General features: G+C 37.2%; 1 protein-coding gene across 4 annotated transcripts in view; it reads right to left on the bottom strand.

The window, feature by feature from the left end:
• The window catches only part of CDC42BPA (CDC42 binding protein kinase alpha), a 181,351-nt gene that overhangs the window by 97,537 nt on the left and 59,935 nt on the right, over nt 1-23,879 (bottom strand). For all 4 annotated transcript variants that reach the window (XM_059467385.1, XM_059467384.1, XM_059467382.1 and 1 more), the window contains 3 exons: nt 19,884-19,967; nt 15,478-15,573; nt 10,924-11,072 (listed from right to left, as the gene is read on the bottom strand). In XM_059467385.1, the coding sequence (XP_059323368.1) occupies nt 10,924-11,072; nt 15,478-15,573; nt 19,884-19,967 (329 nt within the window). The remainder of the gene's footprint in view (nt 1-10,923; nt 11,073-15,477; nt 15,574-19,883; nt 19,968-23,879) is intronic.

Below are 23,879 nucleotides of genomic sequence, written 5' to 3'. Positions count from 1 at the left end.
AAAAATATTGCATTACTTTCCATGGCATCCTCAGAACTCAGATTTGCAAACACTGGGAGCAAAGTCTGAATTCCTTTGTGCACACAATTTACCAGAATCAGACAATTTTTGTCACAGTATTATGCATTGAGACACAATTGCATATTAAAAAATTTTTAATTTTTCTCACATGAGAGAAAGTGTCACTGAAAGAACAAATGGCAGTACCAGGAAAGGTATTGATCATGAACTGGCCAAAGGAGAGATGACTGCACAGTGCTGAAAGAAGCAATAAAATCAGAGGAAGATTATTACTGCTGATCCTTGGAGATGAGTTTTGAAACTGATTTAACATTTTAGCTTTAAAACACAGCATAAAAATAAATGCACACTCATAAAATGTGTAGATACCACAAAGCTGAAAAGCAGCAGTAACAGCAGGGAAGACTGGAATATCACACATACAGAAATGTCTAAACTGAAGACTATAATAACAGAAATCAGATTACACTTAACAATGTAAAATGTAAATACATTCCTGGTGAGTGTAACAGCAGAAACTTCTCTTACACACCAAGAGCTTATCAACTGTAAGTGATAGAGAAGGAACTGTGTACACCAGATAATTATTTCACATCTGTACCTTTACAGTGTGATGGCACCATGGCTCTTGGTTTTTCTGGGAGAAATATTCTAGCAGAGTCAGAAATACTGCAGCTACAACACAAGTTCCTTCCAAAATGTCATCTCATATAATATTTACAATCCTTAGCATTAAATTTTTATTAAGTTGTCTGACAACTCAAAGATTAAACAACAACTTGAAGAATGACCATACTCAACATTGTCATGTCATTATTTCAAAAGTTTTGTCTGTAAAAGAAATCCCTAAAATTTTGACTTACATATAAAGAAACTCCAATCAGGCTACCCAAGATGTCAAAATGTAACTCTTGCTCTGATAGTATGAAATGAAACAAACCAAAACCAAGTAGTCATGGTGGTACAGAAATTAGCTCTTTCTCATCACTACCAAACTCTGTAAAGTAAGATGCACATACAAAGATATGTTATATTCTCCAGTTATTTTTTCTAATTTGCAACACTGTCCCCTGATCAAAACCAGTTTTTGAAACACAGCACGTGGATTTCTTGTTTTACTATATTTATTCTAGTTCCCAAACCTACTTGCCTTTTTGGAAGTACTCATAATTTTGGAGTTCCACTTACTCTCAGCTATGGCTTGGCTGTTTCTACCCCCACAATGTCAGAGTCAAAACTCACCTGAACTCAAACTCCACAGCTCTACTGCTCTGCCATGAAAACATGCCCACCACACACAAAATTACACACTGTTTATTTCTCACTCTGCCTGCGCTCCACTTTCTTCACACATTGAATGAGGACATGATAAGCTATCTTCTAATTCCCAGTGTGTGAAACTCCAACATACCTAAATGGGATGCCCAGCTGACCCTATTCACCACCTCACTGTCAAGAATTACTGTGAGACAACTTTCAGCTCTTGCTTGTTTGGTTTTGCAAAGCTTTGTAAAGCTCTCATGGTTTCTGCTTATCACTGTGTCTGTGTGGCCCCCTGTAAAGTCACCTCTTCTCAGTCACTGAGACAGCCCTGAAAATGCAGCTGCCCAAAGATTTTGGTCCGCCACATTAATCAGTATGGAAGTAGCCCTGGTAACAATTTATCTTTGGTTAATTAAAAATACTGCAGCATATAGACAAAGAAGCATATTAAAAATGAAGTGTGCTTGTATAAATATAACAAAATATTTATATGCAAAATTAGCTTTAAATCAACTTATGATATCTCTGGCATCTGAGGAGGATTGTGAGCATGTGCCTTTTTCAGAAGATCACTCCCCTAGAGATCAAAACCGTACTTTCATCCTTTAACACAGGAATATTTTCATTTCATTTAAAGCAAATCTTACCAAAAAACAATAGCACAATTAATAGATGAGCTTAAATCACCACAAAAATATTATCATTTGAGGGAAATAATATGAAAACAATACATTAATTCTTACAAAACAGAAATCAAGGAAAAGAATAGAAACATATCCTAAAATCTCTCATCCTATAATGCATTCATAATGTGTTTGGGCAGGTTCAAGCTGTAATATAATGTTTATTCCAACCAAAAGGCAAGGAAACATGAAGGAATAAGCCAGACCAGGCTGGAAGCATATGTCTACAGTTTCTCTACCATGTCATACAGCAGCAGGCATGTAAGTAGTTCAGTATGTGTTTTTTGCTTTTGTTGTTGCTATAAAACAAACAAACCATATTGACAGGCACGATCCAAATACAATAAATAAGCTCTGTGACATTGGCATAAAACTCCTGACAGGAACAGACTAAGGAAGGAACCGTAGCCAGGGGCTACAAAGGAAGAAATGCATTTGGTCTAAATGGATCCCAGTATATCCAGTACTTGCTGTAGCTTGGCAGGAAAACATCTCAGAAAATTTAAAATAATTAGAAAAATAATGACTGTACACTGTTTGCTCAAATACACTAAAATTACACTTATGAAGGATAAAGTGTTATTTGAAAAGCCTTTGTATTCAAACTGCATATGCAAAAAATAATTTCCTTTTGACATAAAGCACAAGGCACAATGCTTGCTTAATAGCAAAAGCAAATATAACTTTTAAAAAGTATCTTGGAAAGGAACTTAAGGCCTGAATTTTCAGCTCTTAAACTTAAGCAGAACTCTAAAGAAGCTGCACTTACATAAAAGTAAATTCCTCATTGTGCTAGTTCAATGTCCTATAAGAAGAAGACATAACTTTGCTACTATTGTATCAGATCTGATTTTAGCCCCTCCTCCCTTTTCTTCCTGTCTTCTCTAAGCCAGTGTTTTCTCTTGGTACCTTTCTAATGCCCTTTTCCAGCACTTCACACACTGTATCCGATTAAGAATTCTTGAGTTACAGTGGCAGCAATATCACAGCTTCCTGCTGCAGGAGGAAATGCTAAAGGCTGCCCCCCAATACCTAATAAAGAAAAACTGAACAGCACAAACATCACAGCACCTGAGTCAATAAAGATTTTAATGCAACTTTTCAGATAAAGTTCCACAAGGTCCTGCTGCCCTGACCCCAACCATGGAACCTTCCACAACTGAACCAAGCCTGACCTCATGCAAGCATCTGCTTGGTAAGCAGTATTCTAATTTGCAGGATGTTAAGTGACCTATTTTTTTTTTCTCATTTAAGAAGTTAAAAGCCAGCAGTATTTTGCTGTTGTTAAAAAGGAACACAAGCTAGGCTCCTCTGTCAATGCAACAACAGCTCTTCTGGAAATGTTTACTGAAAAACAGCTTCAATACAGACAAGGTTATTTGGACTAATATTTCCTTAATGGTCCTTCCAGGAATCAGATTCTTACCCTGACATCTTATTATAATAAGATATCTTGCAAGGTTATCTTAATTTACTGTGAAAAAAGGGAAGTACTACATTTAGCGGCTGAGGCAACAGCCATTCAGTTCAGAAATTCAAACATCAAATTTCTACTTGTCAGATCTGAAAGTTCACCTACTTAAAATATTTTCACTTCAAATTTACCAAATATTCACTGGGAAGAATGCTCTAGCAAGAAACCAGGTTTTAAAACTTTTTATAATACATTCAAGCATCTCAGTGTTACAGTTTTATATGAACACTGCAGGAATATCTGATTCTAAAGCCAAGTTACTATTGCTTATTTATGCAGGGACAAATCTACATGACATTCAAAGTCAGCTAATGATAATGAATTTGTTCAGTGCAGCTTCTAATCTTATGTAATCAAATAATATAAACTCAATTGTATTTCAAATACTAAAAAGGAAGCAAAGGGCACATAAAATAAAAGCATTTCAAGAAGGAACTTGAGGAACACACAAGGTATTAATTCATAAAAAATTGAAGAACCTATGAAACAAGGTAGTTATGAAATAAATACTGTGTTCACAGAGAGATAATGAAATGGAAGGTCTGCAGAAGACAAAACATGAGACAGATAGTTTCCTTCCCATACAACAAAAAACTTGAGAATAATGAAGACTATCAGACAACTACTTCATTTCTGCCTGCATCATTCTGAACTTAATAAAGAACAACAAAATCACTGAAAGTTAATTACCACCTCTATCTTGTTCACCAAATAAACAGCTAATTACACTCTCAGAACCACAGTCATTGAGACAAAAAATCCAGAAATAAAGAAAATGTTTTTGTCCTACTTTCCTGATATTGATTTTGGACATCACAGAAAGTAGTAGGAAAAAGTATTTCCAGGTCTGAAATAATCAGAAGAGAATGAGGGCAAAATTATGGCTTAACTTACATAAAAACAACTTTCAAATGGGAATGTTTTGTTCTCAAAAGAAGTTATTAAATTCTGTGAGCACTTCTGACTTCATTAAACATTGAGACAGATCTCATATCAGAGCTATGACTGTTCTAATGTGGATGTTTCTTCTGCAAACACCAAAGAAGTCAAATCAATCTTTATGCCAGAGGCAGCAGGAGCTCTTGGAAAGTTCCATCACATTTAGCATCCTCTGAGTGTTGCTTTAAACATTATTACTTCGAAGGGAAGACCACAGGTTTTTCTATAGAAAACTTCAGGCATTAATAATTTTCCCCTTAAGAGTTAAAAAGGACCCTTTCCAATCAAACTCTATTTCTTGTCTCTCTCATTCATTTTCACTTTTAGGAGGGTTTAAACATTTCTGCTTTATGACAACCACAACCATTTCCTACCTAAGGGGAATTACACACCATCTGGCAGTGTGCTCACATCCACCTGCCTTTCAAGCAATCACACCCACAAGGTGCACAAATTGACATGAATAAGTAGAAACTCTTCATCTACATACTCCTCCTTTTCCTGAGTTTCCTTTCTAGTAGAGAACTACCAGCTAAAGGGCAGGTAGGGACTCAGAAGGAAGTGAGGGGTGCAGTCCTTGTGCTGCCAGCCTTCCTCAGCTGACAATAATCAACAACCTCCTCTGTTAGGAGGTCAACCATTAAAGGGGAAGGTTTTACTGTAAGCTGAGGATATCATATATTTATGTATGATACATAAATGTACATTTATTTTATACTACAACTGTTTCTCATGCTCCCTTGTCTTTAAAATCCCATCTCCAGCTATCCCAAGTACCACTCAAGGGGTGTGAAACAGGCACAATGTAATGAACAATGTTTTTATTGGAAAGGTAGCTTAAGGCGACTTCCTACTATTCTCTGTAAGATTGAAAAATTTACCCAGGTTAGTTAAAATGAAAAGCCACTTCTCACTTGGCCTGGTGTCCCTGTTTAGTACCCTGCACAGTGCCACAAGCCTTTGTTTCAGCAGGGAAGAAGAAATGCCTGGAGCTTGGGGAGAGAGGAACAATGGGAGAAAAAAGGCCCAAAGACAGATTTGTAAAGGCACCTCTGCTGAAAGGACTACTCAAGGCTACTGTTGCTTAAGGGGCTGGATTTAGGGGTTTTTAACTCCTTCTGCCTGAATAACACAGAATATACATATAGGTCTATTCCCACTGCACAGCTTTCACTCAAATCAGCACTCCCATGAGACACTCCAAGAAACCATTTGCCTTCTTACTGATGTACAACCAGTGTGATGCACTGGCTCTTGGCACTCCAAGCATCTGTGGGCCTTTTATATCAAAAATGCTTCTAGGTCATGGCAGGCTCCTTTGGAAATCCTACCGACGCACTGCAGTCAAACAGCATTAACTCACCCAGCCCTCAGTGCAGGTCAGGTGCCACCCTGAGGGCACACTTTAGAGCAGCTGCCAGCGTTTGGACCATCTGAGGTCACAGGGCAGAATGAAGGCCCAGAGAACCTTTGTATCCCAGCACCTCCTCAATGGAAAAATGGAGCAGGAGCAGCTCACAGAGCTCTCCTACCTTTGTCACAGAATACCTCCTAAGGAAGCACTGGCTTACCAAACACTCACTAAAATAACTTTCTGTCCTGCAGTTTCCTATGTAAAACTAAACCATGCCACATTTCAAAGCAATACATTTTCAGTAACTATCCAAATAATCTGATGTTATTTTTTCCTTATTTTTCTAGCCCTGTTTCCTTCACTCTCAGCACTTTGTAAGGACATCTTCATGCGTGCATTCCACATTATGTCTGTTGCAAAGTTTGGTAAACACTTAAAATACGATGTTGCTTTCTCTCAAACCCACAATGAGGGCTCACTTTACCAAAGGCCAGAGCTCTTGGCTCATCCTTGTGCCAACTCAACTCAGACACACCACGCAATGCAGCTGACTCCCAAGATGGGCCTTCCACCCCTAAATTTTCCACTTAAGCAAATTAATGATCAGTAAAGATGGGCTACACCCAGAAGACAGAAAACCACTTATTCAGCAAGTCAAAAATGGATACGCTGGCACTGAAACTTATAGTTGAAAGTGAAATGCATCCTATAAAGGATACCAGATTTCAGCTGCCTGCCGACAGTAAGTATTTCAGGGATGTCCCTAAGATGATTTCTACTGAGGACAAATAGTACCTTCTTAAAAACAAAGAGTCTGGCTTGATAGCGAATAGACAGTTGTTTTATGTCTCTAATGGATTTATTCCCTTATGTTCAGTATTTCTCAGAAAGGATGTCACTCCCTCTGAGAATTCTGCTGCTCTACATTTTAAGAACTCAAATGTTCCAGTGAAGCTCAGCTGAAATTTTAGAAGCTGATAGAGAAAATCGAAAGAGAAGAATAAGAAAAGGTATCTGGTGGTTCAGAATGCTAAAATCCTTCCAAGTAAAAGACAGCAGCAACCAGAAATGCAGAAGCACCCTGATGGAGCTAAGTGTAATTACACATACTTTCTGGAAGTGGGTGTGTTTATGCTTTGCATGACTGTCTTTTCACATGCAAAAGACAACATCTGACATGCATGTAACTTAAAGAGTTTGCCCTGTAGTCTTAACTATCCTCCCATAAAGTTAACCAACAAAAATAGCAATTAACACAGGTGTTGAATAATCTTCCCAAAATATTTTCTTAGTAAGAAGGTAACTAAGGATTGTTTTACCATTCAATAGAAAAAGACAACTGTTTAATGTGGGTGTGTGCCAATATATGAAAACTATTTTAAATGAGTATTTTTGCAGTGGTCTGGAGGATCATAAGCCTAAATGTTGAACACTCCCTAGCTTCAAATTGTCTCTGCCCTGAATCACGGTGCAGCCCTGCACAGAATAAATAAGTGGAGGAAAGAAAGTCAAGATGGAAATTATTTAAACTCATAAACACTTATAATTCTGTAATATTCAAGAAGCTGTAATGTCCCAAATTAAATTTAGGACAGAGATAGACTTAGATGCACCCTTATTAAGAGGCTGCCTCTGAAGGCAGCAGCACAGACAGTACAGGGCTGTGCAAAGCCACCAGCGGCACACTGAGTGTGCCCAGGATGAGCTCCTCTCCAGAGGGCATCCTCTGCAATTCTCAGGAAAAATTTCCTCCCATGGCAGCCAGGCCTTCTCCAGTCTTTTTTTACTCCAAAGAATTTAGGCAAAACCTAAGAATTTCTACTTTACATAAAACTGAGAGAAAACCTGGTTCACCAATAAAATCATAAAGGTGTTGTAGGAAAAACAATTTTTGTGTGTTTGAGGTAGCACAACTTGCACAAAGAAAAGTGTAGCTAATTAGCTTAAGGTGAGAAGAGTTTTATTGCAGTCCACACCTGGATAGCTGATAATGCATGCAAATATAAGCTTTTAACATATGCCATGAAGAATTAAGTAACAACACAACCTTGAAACGAAAATTAACATTAATGCATGTAGAGACTTTTTCCAGAGGGGGCGGGGGAAAGAAAAACAAAAGAAAGGTGTTAAAAATACATAAAAATAACAGTTTTGCAGAAAACTGACACAAGACAATATTTAACCTTGGCCTAAAAGCAAGGATCACTTCATTGGTACAAATTGTAGTTGAAGATATCAGGGTTAAGTATAAGCTTCCCAACAAAGTTGTGCATTTGTGAGGGATACAAATATGCACTTTCTTTCTCATTTTGAACAGCTGCATATTTTGTTTACATTCAGAGCCATCATTTAGCTACCAGGTAAAATGCCACAAGATTTGTTCACAGAAATTAGTTAGTCAGAAATGAAACATTATCCAAGATTTCTGTTCTGATTGAAATTATCTCAAAAATATTGGATCACATATTTGTTGAAACTAAAAAGAGGATACAACCTGAGAAAACATTAAGAATTACCTAAAATGGTAGTATTGATGTTATTTTTAGCTAGCAACTTTTCTTTTTCTTAATTTCATTAGGTATCAGGAGATAGCTTCAAAAACACCATGTAATTTATCTGCACAATTTTATTAATACCTAGATTTTGATCTCCTCACTATAAATTCATCCTACAGTCCCACAATGCTAGTGCAGAAAGAGCATTCAAATTTGGAACTGAAAACCTGAAATAAAGTAATTTAAGTAATCCTGAGGTTGTTTGTACTTGACATTTCAGAATCTTGGCCAATGTACTTTAGGAAAGGAAAGTGTCTTGCACTTTCAGACATCAGAGTGGTTGTCACACAAACAGCCACTGCAATCAGCATCACTCCCAAACAAAACTAATTGACAACTAAAAAGAGATTGATGCTAGAAAGGCACAAGAGGAGTGATATACTTCAAAGAAAAACAGAAATTTCATTTTTATAAAGTACAAAAACATCCACAGAAGACCAGAAAATTATCACTGGAGTATACCACTGTGAATGGTTAATGTGAAAATCTATCCTGAAAGAACTAGGGCACTAAAAGGAAACAAAACAAAGCAATCTGCTATCTTACTGTGTGAGCAGAACCTTGACCAAAACACGCCTAAAGCACAGTTTCTAGTTCAGTAGCAACAACCCAGATCAAACCCTGATGCACACTGGCTATTCATCTGAAAAACCACCACTGCAGCTGCTACATTAATCCAGCTTTTAGCACTATTTCCTCCTTCTTCTCCTACATCCTTTGCTGTGTTCAAGGCACTCCCAAAAAAGGATGTGGCCACCATGGTTAAGCCTTCAGGAAAAGAGCATTAGTGGCATTCAGATGATGTGTTTTCTTTTCCTTTCTTTTGCTTTACCAGTTGAAAATATCTTAACAAAACTAACAGTGAAACAGGTCTCATTTCAAAGGCTGATCATTTAACATATACTCAAGTGCTCTTTACATTTTTAATCTTGCCAAACATGCCTTTATAAACAGGCATTGTATTACAGCAGTACTAATGATAAAATGCCAAAGTGGCATTTAGAACTTTATGAATGTGAAGCTCACTGGCAACACCACAAATCAAACAAAGGACCAAGAATTCATAGAGGCTCCCCCCCTTTTTTTTTGTTATAAATTCATATGAATAAATATGCAAGCATAATAATTAGCACATTGCTTTCAAGTGCAATGCTGCTATTTTCATCCCAAATTTTACACCAGCACCTACTTCAACATTTCCTCTACTGTCTGAGGATGGAAACATCACATCTGTTGCACATTACAAACTAGCTACTCAATTACAAAGACTTTGATCTGTTTGGACAAAAAGGTAGGAGGAATCTGGTCTTCTGCAAAGAGTTACTATTCCATATGCAGATTTACTGCGTAAAAGACCTTGCAAGAGTACATAGTGTATCACCAATTTACCCACAAACACATTAAATTGAATGCAAAAACCTAGGCAAAAAACAAAACAAAATAAAGGCAGAAAACACACAGTTCAAATCTTCAGTACTCAAGGAAAGTACTCCAGGTTTTTCCATGAGACATTATCACACTAAGCTGTCTTCAGCAGGTAGACACAGTTCTTCAGCAAAACTAGCAGACTTCAAACTATTCCAGAAGAGTGATTTGCAGTTTAGCTCCACCCCACCCACAGCTCCCTCATGAGAAGCCAGAATTCCAAAGGAAATAAAAAACAGCCCAGTAACACACCAAAACCAACCACAATACACCTTTTGGACAAAAAGAACAGCCTAAAACCACCTCCACTTTCCTCCCACACACCTTTTTTGCAGTGAAGCAGCCAAATGGGAACAGTAAAAGAAGGCATGGTTAGTACAGGCTCTAATTAAGGGCCATAGATGGATGTGATGGATGTACCAAACGAGCTCATTCTGCCAACTTAATGATTCAGCCTAAAGACCTGGGAGTTTTCCTCCTGACTTCTGTCAGGAGTCAAGTACATCTGCTGAGTGCATTTGAAGATTCTGCCTCTTGTAAGATAACCTTTTCCTCTGCACACAAGAACTACCACTGAGTTCAGCAGAGAATGATCACAGAAAAGATAAGGATAGTTTTGTGGAAGAATCAATCACAGTCTCCAAAAAAGCTAGACACAAATGACTTCGTATTTTCCTGTGAAACATCTATTTATATATATTTTTTTAAAATATGTATACACACACACATACATATATATATAAAACATATACAACAAGGTAAAGGTAAGTACCACAATTTAAGTACTTCCATTAATTTAGCTGTCCTCACTTGATTTTAAAGACAACACCCTTAAGTCCAAAAGAAAAGGCTGAAAAAAAATTCAAAAAGCAGACAGTGGTGTATTTTCAGCCTCAGTATAAATCAAATAGATTAATACAGAAACAGAATCTGACCTTTCAAAAAACCTATTCAAAGTTGATCACACATCACAAAGAGGTTTCCAGTTTTGCTTTTATAAATTATGGATCTCAAGCACTCCAGTGTGCAAGGTTCACGAGATGCATGTGGAGGCTCATTCAGGTCTCTGACCAGATGTACAAGTTTATTAACAGCTCCAATAACCACAACACACAGAGAGATTGGTTCTAACACAGCAAACACTTAAAACCTTCTAACAGGAACTGGCTTCACTCCATCAAGTAACTCTCCATAACTCTAATTACTTACCTGTGAACATAATGCAACTGGTGAACTGAATCAATGGCTATCACCATTTCAGCCAAATAAAAACGAGCCATATCTTCAGGGAGTCTGTCCTCAAACTTGCTGAGCAATGTAAGCAGGTCTCCTCCAACATAGTAATCCATAACCAGGTACTATGGAGCGGGAACAGTAAGAGAACAGAGCGAGGGAAAAAAAAAAAATCACAATTTATTGAGTGAATAAAAGACTAAATATTCATTTAAGCATAAAAACTAATTCACTGCAAAATTATTATGGACATTAAAAAAAACCTAACCAAGATTCTTAGTGCTCCGAAAACAGCAGCCAGTTCAGCTGCAGTTTAGCATTTAGCCTACTTGAACAATTTTCATATTGATATTCCCCAAATGTAGTAAGCCTCATGACAAAACAGTATTAACTTCATCCACAGTCCCACCACCAAACATGAAATATTTAGATCCTCTGGATTCCCTTATGAAAACAATGCCCTTTGTTAGAAAGCTAAAGGACTAAAGGTTTTTTAAGTACAGACCTATAAAAATGAAACAAGTGTGTAAATTTGTAATCTCATTTATGTTGCCCAAATTTCCAAGGCTTTCCCTTCCCTTTCTTCCTACCACCTTCTTTTCCCATTAAACAAATTACTTTGGAGAGCAAAGTTTTTAGATTATTTAGAGGAGTATTTCTAATCTAAAGACTATTTAGATTAAGGCAAAGTCTGAGAGACTTCCAGTGACCCACAGCATAATTCCAGAAACTGTTGACATTACACATGATACAGGACCTGGCAACATAAAATACAACATGTCACCTTCTCTAATTGAAAGGATGGAGAAAAATATTGATTTCTCATATATTAATGAAACATAAAACTTGCCAGCCATAAAAGTGGATGCAAAGACTTTAAAGAAATCAGAGCCTTTCTGCATTTTACTGTATTTACAGAATAAAATGCCACTTCTTTTAGCAACATAATAAAAATTACTGGAAAAAGTGAAACTTAGGTGTGAAATTCAGGATCAATATATTTTAGCTTAGTTTAGTTTGTTTTTAATTATGAAACAGTGCCTGAAAGGCTAAATGGGGGAAAGAAAAAATCAAATTAATTATAGCTAAAAAACTAATTTTTAACATTCTAATTTAACACACACTGCTAAAACATTACTTTCAAACATGACTGTGGACAGGTTAGTTAGAATCACAGAATATCCTGAGCTGGAAGGGACCCACAAGGATCACCAGAGTTCAGCTCTTGGCCCTTCACAGGACAGCTCCAAGACTCAAATCACACCCCTGAGAATGAATTTCCACTAGACTCCCTGAAAGTCTTTAGTTAGAGCTCCAGCCTGCTTCCAGGAAGGCAGCCTATCTGCATTTGAAGCAGAGACTCTTAAGAAGACCATAAATAATAAAAAATATTGAAAATGTAATCATGAATACCCGAATTTGTTTCTTTAAAATTCTGAAAATACAGCCTAAAGGGACTATTTATATTATTGCCCTTACATGTTTGCCTTTTCCATTTTCAGAAAAAGACACTAAAATATGAATAAAAAAATTATGCCAGCTCTAGGGAAGTTGAGGGGCAGGCAGAAATCTTACACCTGTTTCTCTCCCCTCATATTTTCCGTAACAATAAAGGTGATGAACAAAGATTTTAACAGCTTGATACACAATAACAGGCACATCCTCATTGATTCCAAGTGCACAAGAAAGCACAAAAGGCATTGCCACAAGATTTTAAATGTGTTGATAGTCAAATTTTCATCTGTTACTTTGTGACAGGAATAATGAACTTCTTAAATTATGCTCACAATCCTTACAGAAGATAAGTATCTTCTATTCAGTGTTGCTCCTGCACTCCTTCAGGAACAAGACTGATTGTATAAATTTATTGTGTTTTACAGTTTCAGAAAATGCATTAAGCCTTTGGAACTCCAGATACTGATTACTAAGTGATGCATTGCACAGACATCTCCCAGAGCTGAATTCATTGCTTTGAATGTATATTGAAAAAAAAACTCTTCAGATTCTCCTAACTGATGTGGGATCTCTGCACTCATTCTTCAGCACTTTGAAAACCTCTGCAACTCAGATACTGGATACAGCAAAATAATGGAATTTTGGCTCTTAAAACACAGGATTCTGCACCTCCTCCTAAATTTGCAAGAGCAACATAGTAGCCTAACAACACAGAAACCTTCAACTCCTTGAATAAGCCAACACTTAAACTGTAACTCAGGGTTAAGTTGTGCAAATGAAGTTAAATACATGTGTAGGAATTACAGATAAATCTAAAACCAAAATTTTACATTAAAAAATTCCGTCAAATATCCAATGTCAAATATGCAGGTTCTTATAAAAAATAGGGGTTTTTTAAAGCTTTAAAAATACCTTCTAAATGTACACAATCATCCAGATCTATCCCAGTCTCAAATACTTCTCAAAATACTAGTGTATGACAGCACCATCTTTCCAAGAGAAAGAAAAAGCCTAGATTTAAGAACTCTAAATTCTAGTAGCTGGTGGAAGCTTAACACAGGCATTTAATCCCACAATCACAGAATGATTTGGAATGGAAGGGACCTCTTCAGTCCTCATCTGCTCGAGGAGGGTCAGCTAGAAAAGGCTGATGGTGACTGTTTCCAGCTGGGGTTTGAGCATCTCCCAATAAAGAAGGGATTTCTTGTGTTCTGATCAACCTCCATGGATTTCAGGTTGTATCCACTGGCTCCTGTCCTCCCACCAGGCACCACTGAGAGGAATCCAGCTCCCTTGTCTCAATTCCCTCCATGGGACGTTGACACACATTGATGATAACCCCTCTCTCCATCCTACATTTATTTGGGGTGAAGAATCCCAGCTCTCCTCCCAGGAAGGATGCCCCAGTGTCTCAATCACCCTTCTGGCCTCACAACAGCCTTGCTCCAGTGGTTCCATTTCTCTTTCGCCCTGGGAAGGTGAGACCTGGACACAGCACTTCAGGTGCAGGGCTGAGAGGAGAGGAAGGACCTCCCCTGACCTGCTGGCAACACTTTTCCTTGAGCCCAGAATACTCCTGGCCTGTTTTACTGTGAGAGTGCATTGCTGCCTCATGGCTAACCTTGTTATCCACCAGCCCCTCAAGTAAATCTGCTTTCCACTCACCAGGGCCCCAGCATGTACTTGGTTTCTCTTATTGTACACCCTAGATGCAGGGCATTGTCTTTCCCTTTGCTGAAATCCATGAGATTTCTCTCTCTCCAGTTTGCTGAGGTCCATCTCAAGGCAAGCAACAGCCACTGCACAACCACATCTACTGCTCAATCTACACAGATTTTTTTTTTAAAGGCCACTTGTGTTACATAAAATTTCAATAAAAAGCATATGGAGAACTAGTGATGATACAAACTCTCAGTATCACTGATATTCTGCCCAGCAGACTATCAAAGATGAAGAACAGAACCTGCTCTGTTCTTAGTGAAAATAAGGAAACTGGCAGGAATAAAACAAATTCTAGCAGGCTGTTCTGAAATATATAATATTTTTCTTGAAATGCTCTTAGTGATAAGATCAGAATTACACAATACATGAGATTATTTTCACTGTCCACATTACAAAGCAGGAAGCTGGCCGGAAGGTATTTACACCAACAGTTAAACTTAAAAATGCAGAGCCCCATTTCTATAAAAACCTACCAAAATCCTGGATCCCCAAGCATCTGAATTGAGAGAAGAAAGTGCAATATAATGGCAAAAATCACTACAGGTCTGCAAGAGTAGCCTGTATAGCACTTTTTGTATTGGACAGACTGGAAGGAAAACACTACTGTGGCTGTACAATACATTTAAAAAAAATTATTAGAATTGCTAATGATAGAGAATCCAAAGTGCAGGGCAATAAAACCCAAATAATCAAAGGCCATCAATGCAAAGTTGTTTACTTTTTCATGTATAAATTCTACCAAAACTGTATCACAATCAAAACATTTTTTAAGTGGGAAAGATTTTATAGAAAATTGGCCACTTTTTCACATATTAGTTTCTTTTTGCAAGTCATTCAAAATACTCAAAAATTAAATAACATCAAAGAGACATTTTAATTTAATAAACTACACCTTCCAACTCTTATTTATGAGAATTTAGAGGCATTCTTCCTGCTTTGTTTTGTGACAGCTTAGTGAGTTTAAGTCTCAAAATAGTAAGTTGTTTCAAAACAGGTCCACTCCCAATTGCTCTCTGTAAAACTGTAATCAACATGGTTAATCATGAAAAACTAAAATAGAAAATCTATGGAATGACAAATTATAAGAAAGACTATGCAGACAGACCAAAGTTTATCAACAAATGCACAGTGGTTTAGAAAACAAACCTGCCTTCCTGAGGTATTTATAGCAAAACTTTCATAGTTTCTCACCAATCTTCACCCTTCAGAATTTCATGGAAAAATCACAGATCCTCACATGGCCTGCATGGTCCACAACACAAAATTAACAAACTACTTTTCTGCTTCAAACCACAACCAAGACTCTGCATTTCCACACAGATATATATATAAATATATAAAAGCAACACTCACTAAATAGTTTTCATCCTGGAATGCATAATGTAATGTTGTGATCCACTGGTTATCTCCATTCACTAACACATCTCTTTCTTCTCGAAAACAGGCTGTCTGAAGGGGAGAAAAATAATTATAGGCTTTAGGTAAAATAGATAAAGAAAAACATTTAGCAAGTTGACTGTGCTTTGACATTATATTTGGGAGGAAAAAAATCAAAACTGCCTCTCAGTTAACAAGTTATTTATTACACTATCCAAATATGACAAAATCTAAAAAGAAATAGATATGAGAAGAGACCACCTTCTTCAAATTTAAGCAGTTGTACTTTCTCTGTACTGTTAAGTGATGCAAAGGGATAAATAAGCTGCTGCTTCCCATCATCTAAATATCAAAATCTTGATGTATCAATAATGATAGAATACTAATGTATGATTAAGAAAAACAATAATGGCATTAGATAATTGTAACTGCTCTAGGAGTCAGAGAGCTGGAATCTGGAATCTTGTGTTTTATCTCATCATGGTGTTAGCCTAGTTTTACACTTGAGTTCTCACACACAGTTCTTTCCATGTGAAAGTAGCTGCCAATAACTCCATGTAGTCATCATTGATAATCATTAATCACTTTCTCCACACCCCTCTCTCAGGAAAAGCAGGGAGGAGCAAATGTTGCTCTTGCCAGGTATAAGCTGTTGATCAGACATCCCAAGAGGTTTCCCCTCAATACACTGGAAAGACAAACAGGAGGCAAGAGGTGCCTTCATATCAAGTGGAACAGAAGAGGAACAAGAACTGCCAACAAATGTTCTGTATGAAAAAAAAACGGCAAAATGTGAAGAAAATAACTTAGTGCAAAGCAGCAAGGCATTTAATCCAATGAAGGTCCTGCAACTTGCCCTGAATAGTGAAAAAAATACCTCAGCAGAAACAACTTTGCAGAAAATAACAGACAAAAACGACCAAACAGACAAAAAGCCAAAAAGAAACTATAGCAAAGAAATCTCATAAATATTTTGAAGGGAGTAAGTTCTGAAGTGAATATCACAAGAAAACAAAAAGTATCAAATAACAAAGCCAATACACAATTTTGTTCAGAAAAAAAGAGATGTAAACAATAGTGCAAAGGAAAGAATAACATTGTACAGGCTCTGTTCAGAAGGCAGATGGAGAGTTTGAGAAAAACACAGACCATATTTTATTACAGCACACTCTGCTCTTCACAAAGATGTTTCATCATTTTGAACCCTGCTCTGTCTCTCCATCTCTGAGACAGTTAAGTTTAAAGGAAATTCAAACCTTTGCTTTTTATTTTTTCAGTTGGATTTCCAAATCCAATAGGAAAATAGCAGACTTCTGGCATGGCTTTTGCTGGCTGTGAGATTTGGAAAGTGAAGAATGAAAAGTGGAATATCATTTGAGATTGAGATATGCACAAGAAAACATGCAGCAAAAACAGAGCAGCAAGTAACTCCTTCTTCCAAGCAAATAAACCATCAAGTCCTTTTTTTGGTGAATATAGTAAGAACTACGCAGACCAGGAAAAATTAGGATGACATACTTGAATCATTGCACAATGCAGCAGCTAAATCAGTGAAATTTGAGAAAATAGCAAGACATACTTCAAACAAATACCTTCAAAGATTACTGAATAAAAAATAGAATTGGGGTAGGAGAATGAGCATGGATCGTCTTCAGAAGGAAGAAAAGATGTTTGATGCTTTGCAGCAATGCTTCAGCTTGATTTTTTTTCCTTCTTTGTTTGTAAACTCTTCACATATTTCAGAGAGAAATAACTATAAACTCTTGTTTTCACAAGGATAAATAACAGGTAGTTTCTCTGCTTGTTATGACACAACTAATAGGATTGGTTACTAGAGAGTTTATATAATTCCACTTGTTTTTGCCATGATTTGACAAAAGACTGTGCATTCCTTGAGCACTCCAGACACCCACCTCTGGGCAGCATGCCTAGAGCTGAAGCAACAGCTACTACCACAGTAGATCACAGCTGAGAGTTGAAGTGGCAAAAAAAAAAAAAATTCCAGCAACAACAAAGAGAGACAGTAGCAGCGGTTCTTTTAATTACTGTAGCATGGCTAAAACAGGCTTTTATAAAATTAAGCCTTTTTTGTGCCTTCCATTATTCCAGCATTACATTTCATCTTCCCTAGGCAGTCTCCTTGAACTGTTGGCAGAGACCCCCAGAGGTCATCAGATCCAACTCTGTCACAGCAAAGCCAACTCCGTGCCATGGTCATATCTCTGCTGTTGTCGTGGCCTTCAAGCAGCAAAGAATTTGACCTGCTCTGCTGTTGGATGCTCATGTCCTCAGAGCTCAGAGTCAGCACCTCCTGGGGATGCTGACTGCTTCCATCTGCCTGGTATGTGTCCTGGTCTCTGCTGAGCCTCCTCTGGCAGCAGCATGGCACACGTGTCACTCTAAGTGTCTGTCAGCGCTCAGGGTAGCGGCTCTGGGGGTGTCACAGCAACATGTCACACACTTCCAGGTACTCCTTGTATCAGTAACATTCCCAGCTCCACATCCCACCTCAACAGTGGCAAGTATTTGGAAAATTTATCCTCTGTTATTATACAAAAAAAGAAGACTGACTTTGCAACCTGTGTAATTTTACAGTAACAGTTTTTGCACACAGAGCTTGTAGCTCTCAACCTTATTCTGGCATTCTCAAGCCTCTTTTGAGCACATACTCTCTTTGTGCTTTTACAAATGACTCCCACTTCACACACTGTTGACACATATGTTCATTAACATATAGAATATGAATATATATATATATTAACAAATAGATCTATCTGTATGCTTGTGGTTTTGGACTGCATGATCTTCCTGTGTATCTCATGTTAGTGCAGCACACTGCTAACAGAGCAAAAATGGGTCATTTTCCCCATCAGTAGTAAGAAGAGCATTCATGAATGTTTAAAAATGACAGGTTACAGTTGCTAAAGGTCATGCTTTATAATGCATTTTCACTCCAGATGGTTCTCTTTCCACTATATACCCATGGGTTACAAATACATGGAAAAACATTGCTGTAATTCTTTTTAGGCTAACGGTTCAGACTTTCAGAAATTCAGCTGGACCCATGGGAAGAGTATTTTTAATACCTTGCATAGAGAAAAATTTTTGAAACCTATTTATAACTGTATCCTAATGAAAAGAAATAGTTTTCAAACTCACTTTAAAAGGGTACATTTAAAAATAGAGTGGAGCTTTATTCCTAGTCCTTTCTTTTTCAGTGAAATAATAAAACTTACAGTAATGACATTTGTCTTGGAGAGAAATACCTCTTTGTATCAAGACTACTGCCAGATTGCTCAGTATCTGAATAATTTCTGGATAAAAAGGAAACACATTGTGCACATCTAACCACAATCTGCAAGCCATTTATACTTAATGTGATAACATTTTCATTAAAAGAAACAGGATGTGCACACATCAGAAATTGGCTTTAATTTGTCTGAATACATTTTTTTTTAAAAGTGTGATGGTTTCCCATTGATCTCACTTCCTACCAAGATGTAATTAAAACATAAATGAGGAAATCAGAATAAACTTGGAAGCAGTTGAACAGCAAGGCAGTTTGAGAGCAGCAAAGTTGAGGTCTCAAATAAAAACTATATATTTATGAGTGTATTTTTAGTATGCACAGATGAAGAATTTCAAAGCAAATTAGAGAGTTAGATACATGTTCCATCTAAAATTAATACACAAATATTCAGGTGTAGGCTGCATTTCATAAGCTTCCTTTCAAAGGAATCCAGGGGAAATATACCAAGGATTTGTGAAGAGCAGAGTTGTATAAAGAAAGTAGACAGCTAAGGCAATTGTAAGGCTGGTGAAAGAGCTGTTCCACCTTTTTCAGACACAAAATTGACTCCAGCTTTAATGAGGAACTTTTTATCACATATTTTTGCAGATGAACATTTTTAGGAAACATGCCCTCTAATTTGAAACTTTTATCTTTCTGATTTTTCAGTCCACTCATTGGGCCTTTACTAAGTTCTAACTACTGAGCAACTAATTGACTTGATGAGCTATAGCTCAGCAATTACCTTCTTGTAGCTCAGTAATTACCTTCCACCATGGAAAATACTTGCTAAAGACATTCCCAACTGGAACAAATGTATTAAAAGATCACTTGTGCAGTGGGCAATTTTTGGACAATTACAGAAAAGGTCTGATGTCAAAAACATTTAGCCCCACAGAAGTCAAGATTCCAGGACATTTCAACCCTTCTGATGAATTGCTTTAAGCTTATTTAATATTTTTTTTATACTGCCAGTAAATAGTGAAGCATTTCCTCCATCCCTCTAATAAACATGGAGATTTGTGGACAGAGAAATGACAATTCAGCAAAGTAAGAGGGGACACAATCATGGAAAACGTTACTGCAATCTTACTTCAGCTCTCTTCAGCATCTCCCACTTATTAAGTATCTTCATGGCAAAAACTTTATCTGCATTTTTCAGTTTTACTACTGCAACCTGGAAAAAAGAAATGAAAGGCAAATAAGTTACAACAAGAAAATATATATTGTTTTCATTTTTATGTAACCTTGCAGTTTTGGAGTTTTTTTCAAGTATTCTGGATACATTTTTACTATGTACAAAATACCACACCACCAAAACACAAACACTTCAATAGTACAGGAAAATTCCAAGTTTATTGTAAGCTTTCCTTATGTATCACACTTTCCCAAGGTATAATTTTTTTCTAAGTGACTGTCAATGAAAACTGGCATTTCTCAGCATCACACTTCTTGCAGTACCATAATGACATGAAGCTCTCTGGCTCTATGCTTTATATTCCTGCACTTCAGTGCTACACACTTATTTAAACTTTAGAGCCCTCAACAAAAAGGTAACAGCACAGCAGCTTCTAAATCAAGATAAACAATGTGGTTTTGGTTTTAAAAACAAATACAACTGTAGATTTGCCATAAAGCAACTTCTACTCTCATTTCAAATCATGCACTAGATTTTCTTCAAAGATAGTACGATTTCACATTTTTCCACCTGAAGGTCAATGAGCTCTTTATGATATCTGTTGTAAGCAACAAGGAAACAGTAAAACGCACATTTTCTAGAGAAATAAATCTTAACAAAACAAGCCAGCCCAGCTGCCTCTCCTCTCCTCATAGCTTCTAAAACATTAGATGCCATAGGCCTCTGTAATAATAAATTAATGAAGTTCACTGACACCATCCTTTTCTGAGAATATTAGTTTTGTTTAGCTATAACATAGAATATTTTTAGGAAAGAGGGAAGGAAGAAGTTTACACAGACTTGTTTTCACAGTTCCAGCTTCCCTGGGTATGGAAAGCTCAGTGTCTTAACCAAAACAGGTATAAAAGTGCCACAAACTCAAGGATGCTGATCAGAACTAGACCAGCATTATCATCCCAACTACAGAAAAGTTCATCACTTTACATTTTAACAACCATTCTCAACTATCCCCTGCCTCTTCCCTTTCAAGGGAATCTTGAGACTAAAGCAGATAAAAGTTTATTTCTGTGTGCACCTGGTTACAAAACAACATGCTGTCACACAGATTATCATCATCTTCATCCTGCAGGCCAGTGACAAAAAAAATACCAAGGTTGAATCCTACACTCCTTTCACCTCTCTCACAATCAGCAAACCAGCAATGTGTGAAGACAGTGACAACAGAAAAGAAAATACAGGATCAGACAGTTTGAAGGAAGTGTCATGCAAACCTCTTTGAACCATCTTCAGATGTGTCATCAGCTGCAACAGCTTCACAAACGAGGCAAAAGCACAGGCTGAAGGATTGCAATGCTCTGATGTCTAAATCAATGTGTATCTCACAGTGTGGCTCCTGCCTAGCTACAGACTCACAGAGCAAGCAGCTGTCACTTCCCATATGTACATTATCAGCCCTGCTCCTGACACTGCTGCCTTCTGGGGTTGCAGGGGGAGGCAGTGGCAAGGAGATAAAAAGAGGATATAAGACAGAAAGGTATTACATTTATTTGTTTAAACTAGTTTATGGGCTGAAATTTTTAAAGGTTACCTCACATGAGGTTCAAGTTCAGATTTAGAATCCATTAAGGAATTTTCAGATTTGAAAAAAAAAAAAGGATTATTACTTTAGCCTGTAATATGATAATTTTAATTCATAAAGAATGTTTGCTGTAGTGTGCATGGTAACCCAAGACCGAGAATCATAACCTTTTTTTGAGGGAAAGATGAATCTTTTGCAGTGATACATAGCACAGAGTGTGGATTTGATCTTGATTATCCTTTTGCTATAGTATCTCAACTTTAGAGGCTCTGGTAAGCCATTACCTGTATCAATTTCTAATGAGAAATGGCAGGAGGAGAAAGCCTCAAAATTGCACCTTATCAGTATTCAAACTGTATCCTACATGACTTGGATGACAGGGACACCCTTGGTGATGCAGCTACAATGTAACTGTGCCCCAAAGACCTTTAAGTGTTTTGGGACCCTTGCTGGGAAAAATTAAAAGGCTGCTGCTACTAAAGCTGAGTAGCTCCTGCTGCCCAGCATGGGAAATAAATTTTTCCCCACCATTAACCATTGGAGTAGAGGCAGCCAGAGGCATAACAATACAAGTATTTCAAGGCCAATTTCAGGAGTTCGTTTCTTGCCTGTAGCATGCTCAGTGCAAGGCTGTGTTACCCTGCACAGGACTTCCTTACTGAAAGACACACAGTAAGAGTGCACAGCTGCCTGAATTTCCAGTCTCCTATTCAGCAATCACTTGGACACAAGTGCAGGAGCTACAGCACTGCCTTTGGTGAAGATCTGGAACACAGGCTTTCCGTGGCATGAACAAGGGCTTGGTACCTTCTGCAAATGTGCAACAGCCTTGAATAGTGACTAAAGAACAAAAATAGACTCGTGTTTACCAGCTGTGTTTACAATCAGTCTGAAGCTTTTAGTCTGTGAAAGCCATTAATGTTATTCCATATCAATAACCACCACACACAAAAGATCACAGACATCATCATCATCTTTCTGCAATCACAGCATGTTTTTGGGGGTGTCTCAGTGCTTTAGAAAAATAAATCCCAAAATGCTTATTCCAAGACTGTGAAAGTCAAACCTGACACTTCAGCATTGAGCAGACTGATGCAGCTTCTAATTGTAACAAAAAAAATTCTGAATCGTGATTACAAATCTAGGCAGTGTTTACATATACACAGAGTATTTACTACCTACACAAAGGCACAAATACAGACAGAGTTTTGTTTTGATCTTTTCCCTTCCCTAGCAAAGCTGTCAAGACTGAAGAAAAGAGTAATCAACTCCTAGTGATCCTGAAATGTCTTGCTACTGGAACTTCTTAAAATTAAACTTTTTAAAGGTTGTTTTTTTTTTTATGTCCCTGTGAGCAGCCAAAAAAAAAAAAAAAAAGATTGGTATGTGCTGATGTAAACATCTTGGGTTTAGCCAGATACAAAGCTTTTTTCCTCATCCTCCAACCATTTTCCATATTTGCCACAAGCAGCAGTCTAGTTTGGCATGCTGTCAGACACCCTCTGCCCCAAGCTTGGCTATTTGTCTCTGTGATATTTGTCTGCACTTTCCCTTTGCTTAAAAAGCAATAACTTTTACAGAAAAAAAAATAGAATAGAAGCTATTGAAGTTGAAAGAAAAAGAAAAAGAATAAAAGTAGAAAAAAAGATTCAGCATTGGTTTTCTTGTCCAGCAAGAACAAGCAGACAAGAAAGAAAGTTACTGTTCATAACTGCATGACAAAAATTAGAGTAAGCAGCTCATTCTCAAGCTATAAACCTCATCATCTTCAAAATATCAATAGCATAACAACCTGGTATTTGCTAGTTGCTTCACCTTTCCTAGCATCATTTTCAGCTCCCAAGTTTAAAATCTTTTTGTTTTGGGTTCAGTTTTTCAAACCCTGCTGCTCAAAGCCAGCACAGTGAATTGCTTGAAGCCCATATTATTAATTTTACCATGATAATCCTGCTCCTCCCCCAAGCAAAACATCTGTGTTTTCTGAAGACAGCACTCTTACATGTAATTGTAAATAAGTATATGCATGCATGCAGAGGGAAGGGGCATGTGAATAATTTGACAAAAAGGAAGCATTTCAGAAGGCAGACAACAGGGTAAGGGGAAAAACAAAAACTAGGAACAATGAACTCTAACAGTTATAAGCAATAACTAGTTTAAACTACTTTTTGTCTGCATTAAACTTGTAAAAACAAAAAGGGAAATATTTCTTGACTATGCAAATTGAAGAAATTGAGTAGCGTAAAATCAAAATAAGAACAAGTCTGAGACTGTGCCAAAGAAAACTTGCACTAACTTTGTAGTCTACAGAATTTCAGAATTATGTTGATTCAGGAGACAAAAATTACCCCTCCCAGTAACCTAGAGCAACCTTG

The sequence above is a fragment of the Ammospiza nelsoni genome, chromosome 3 (genome assembly GCF_027579445.1).
Source record: "Ammospiza nelsoni isolate bAmmNel1 chromosome 3, bAmmNel1.pri, whole genome shotgun sequence".
Taxonomy (NCBI): Eukaryota; Metazoa; Chordata; class Aves; order Passeriformes; family Passerellidae; genus Ammospiza; species Ammospiza nelsoni.
Note: the sequence above shows the minus strand (reverse complement) of the source record. Positions and strands in the feature narration are given on the sequence as shown.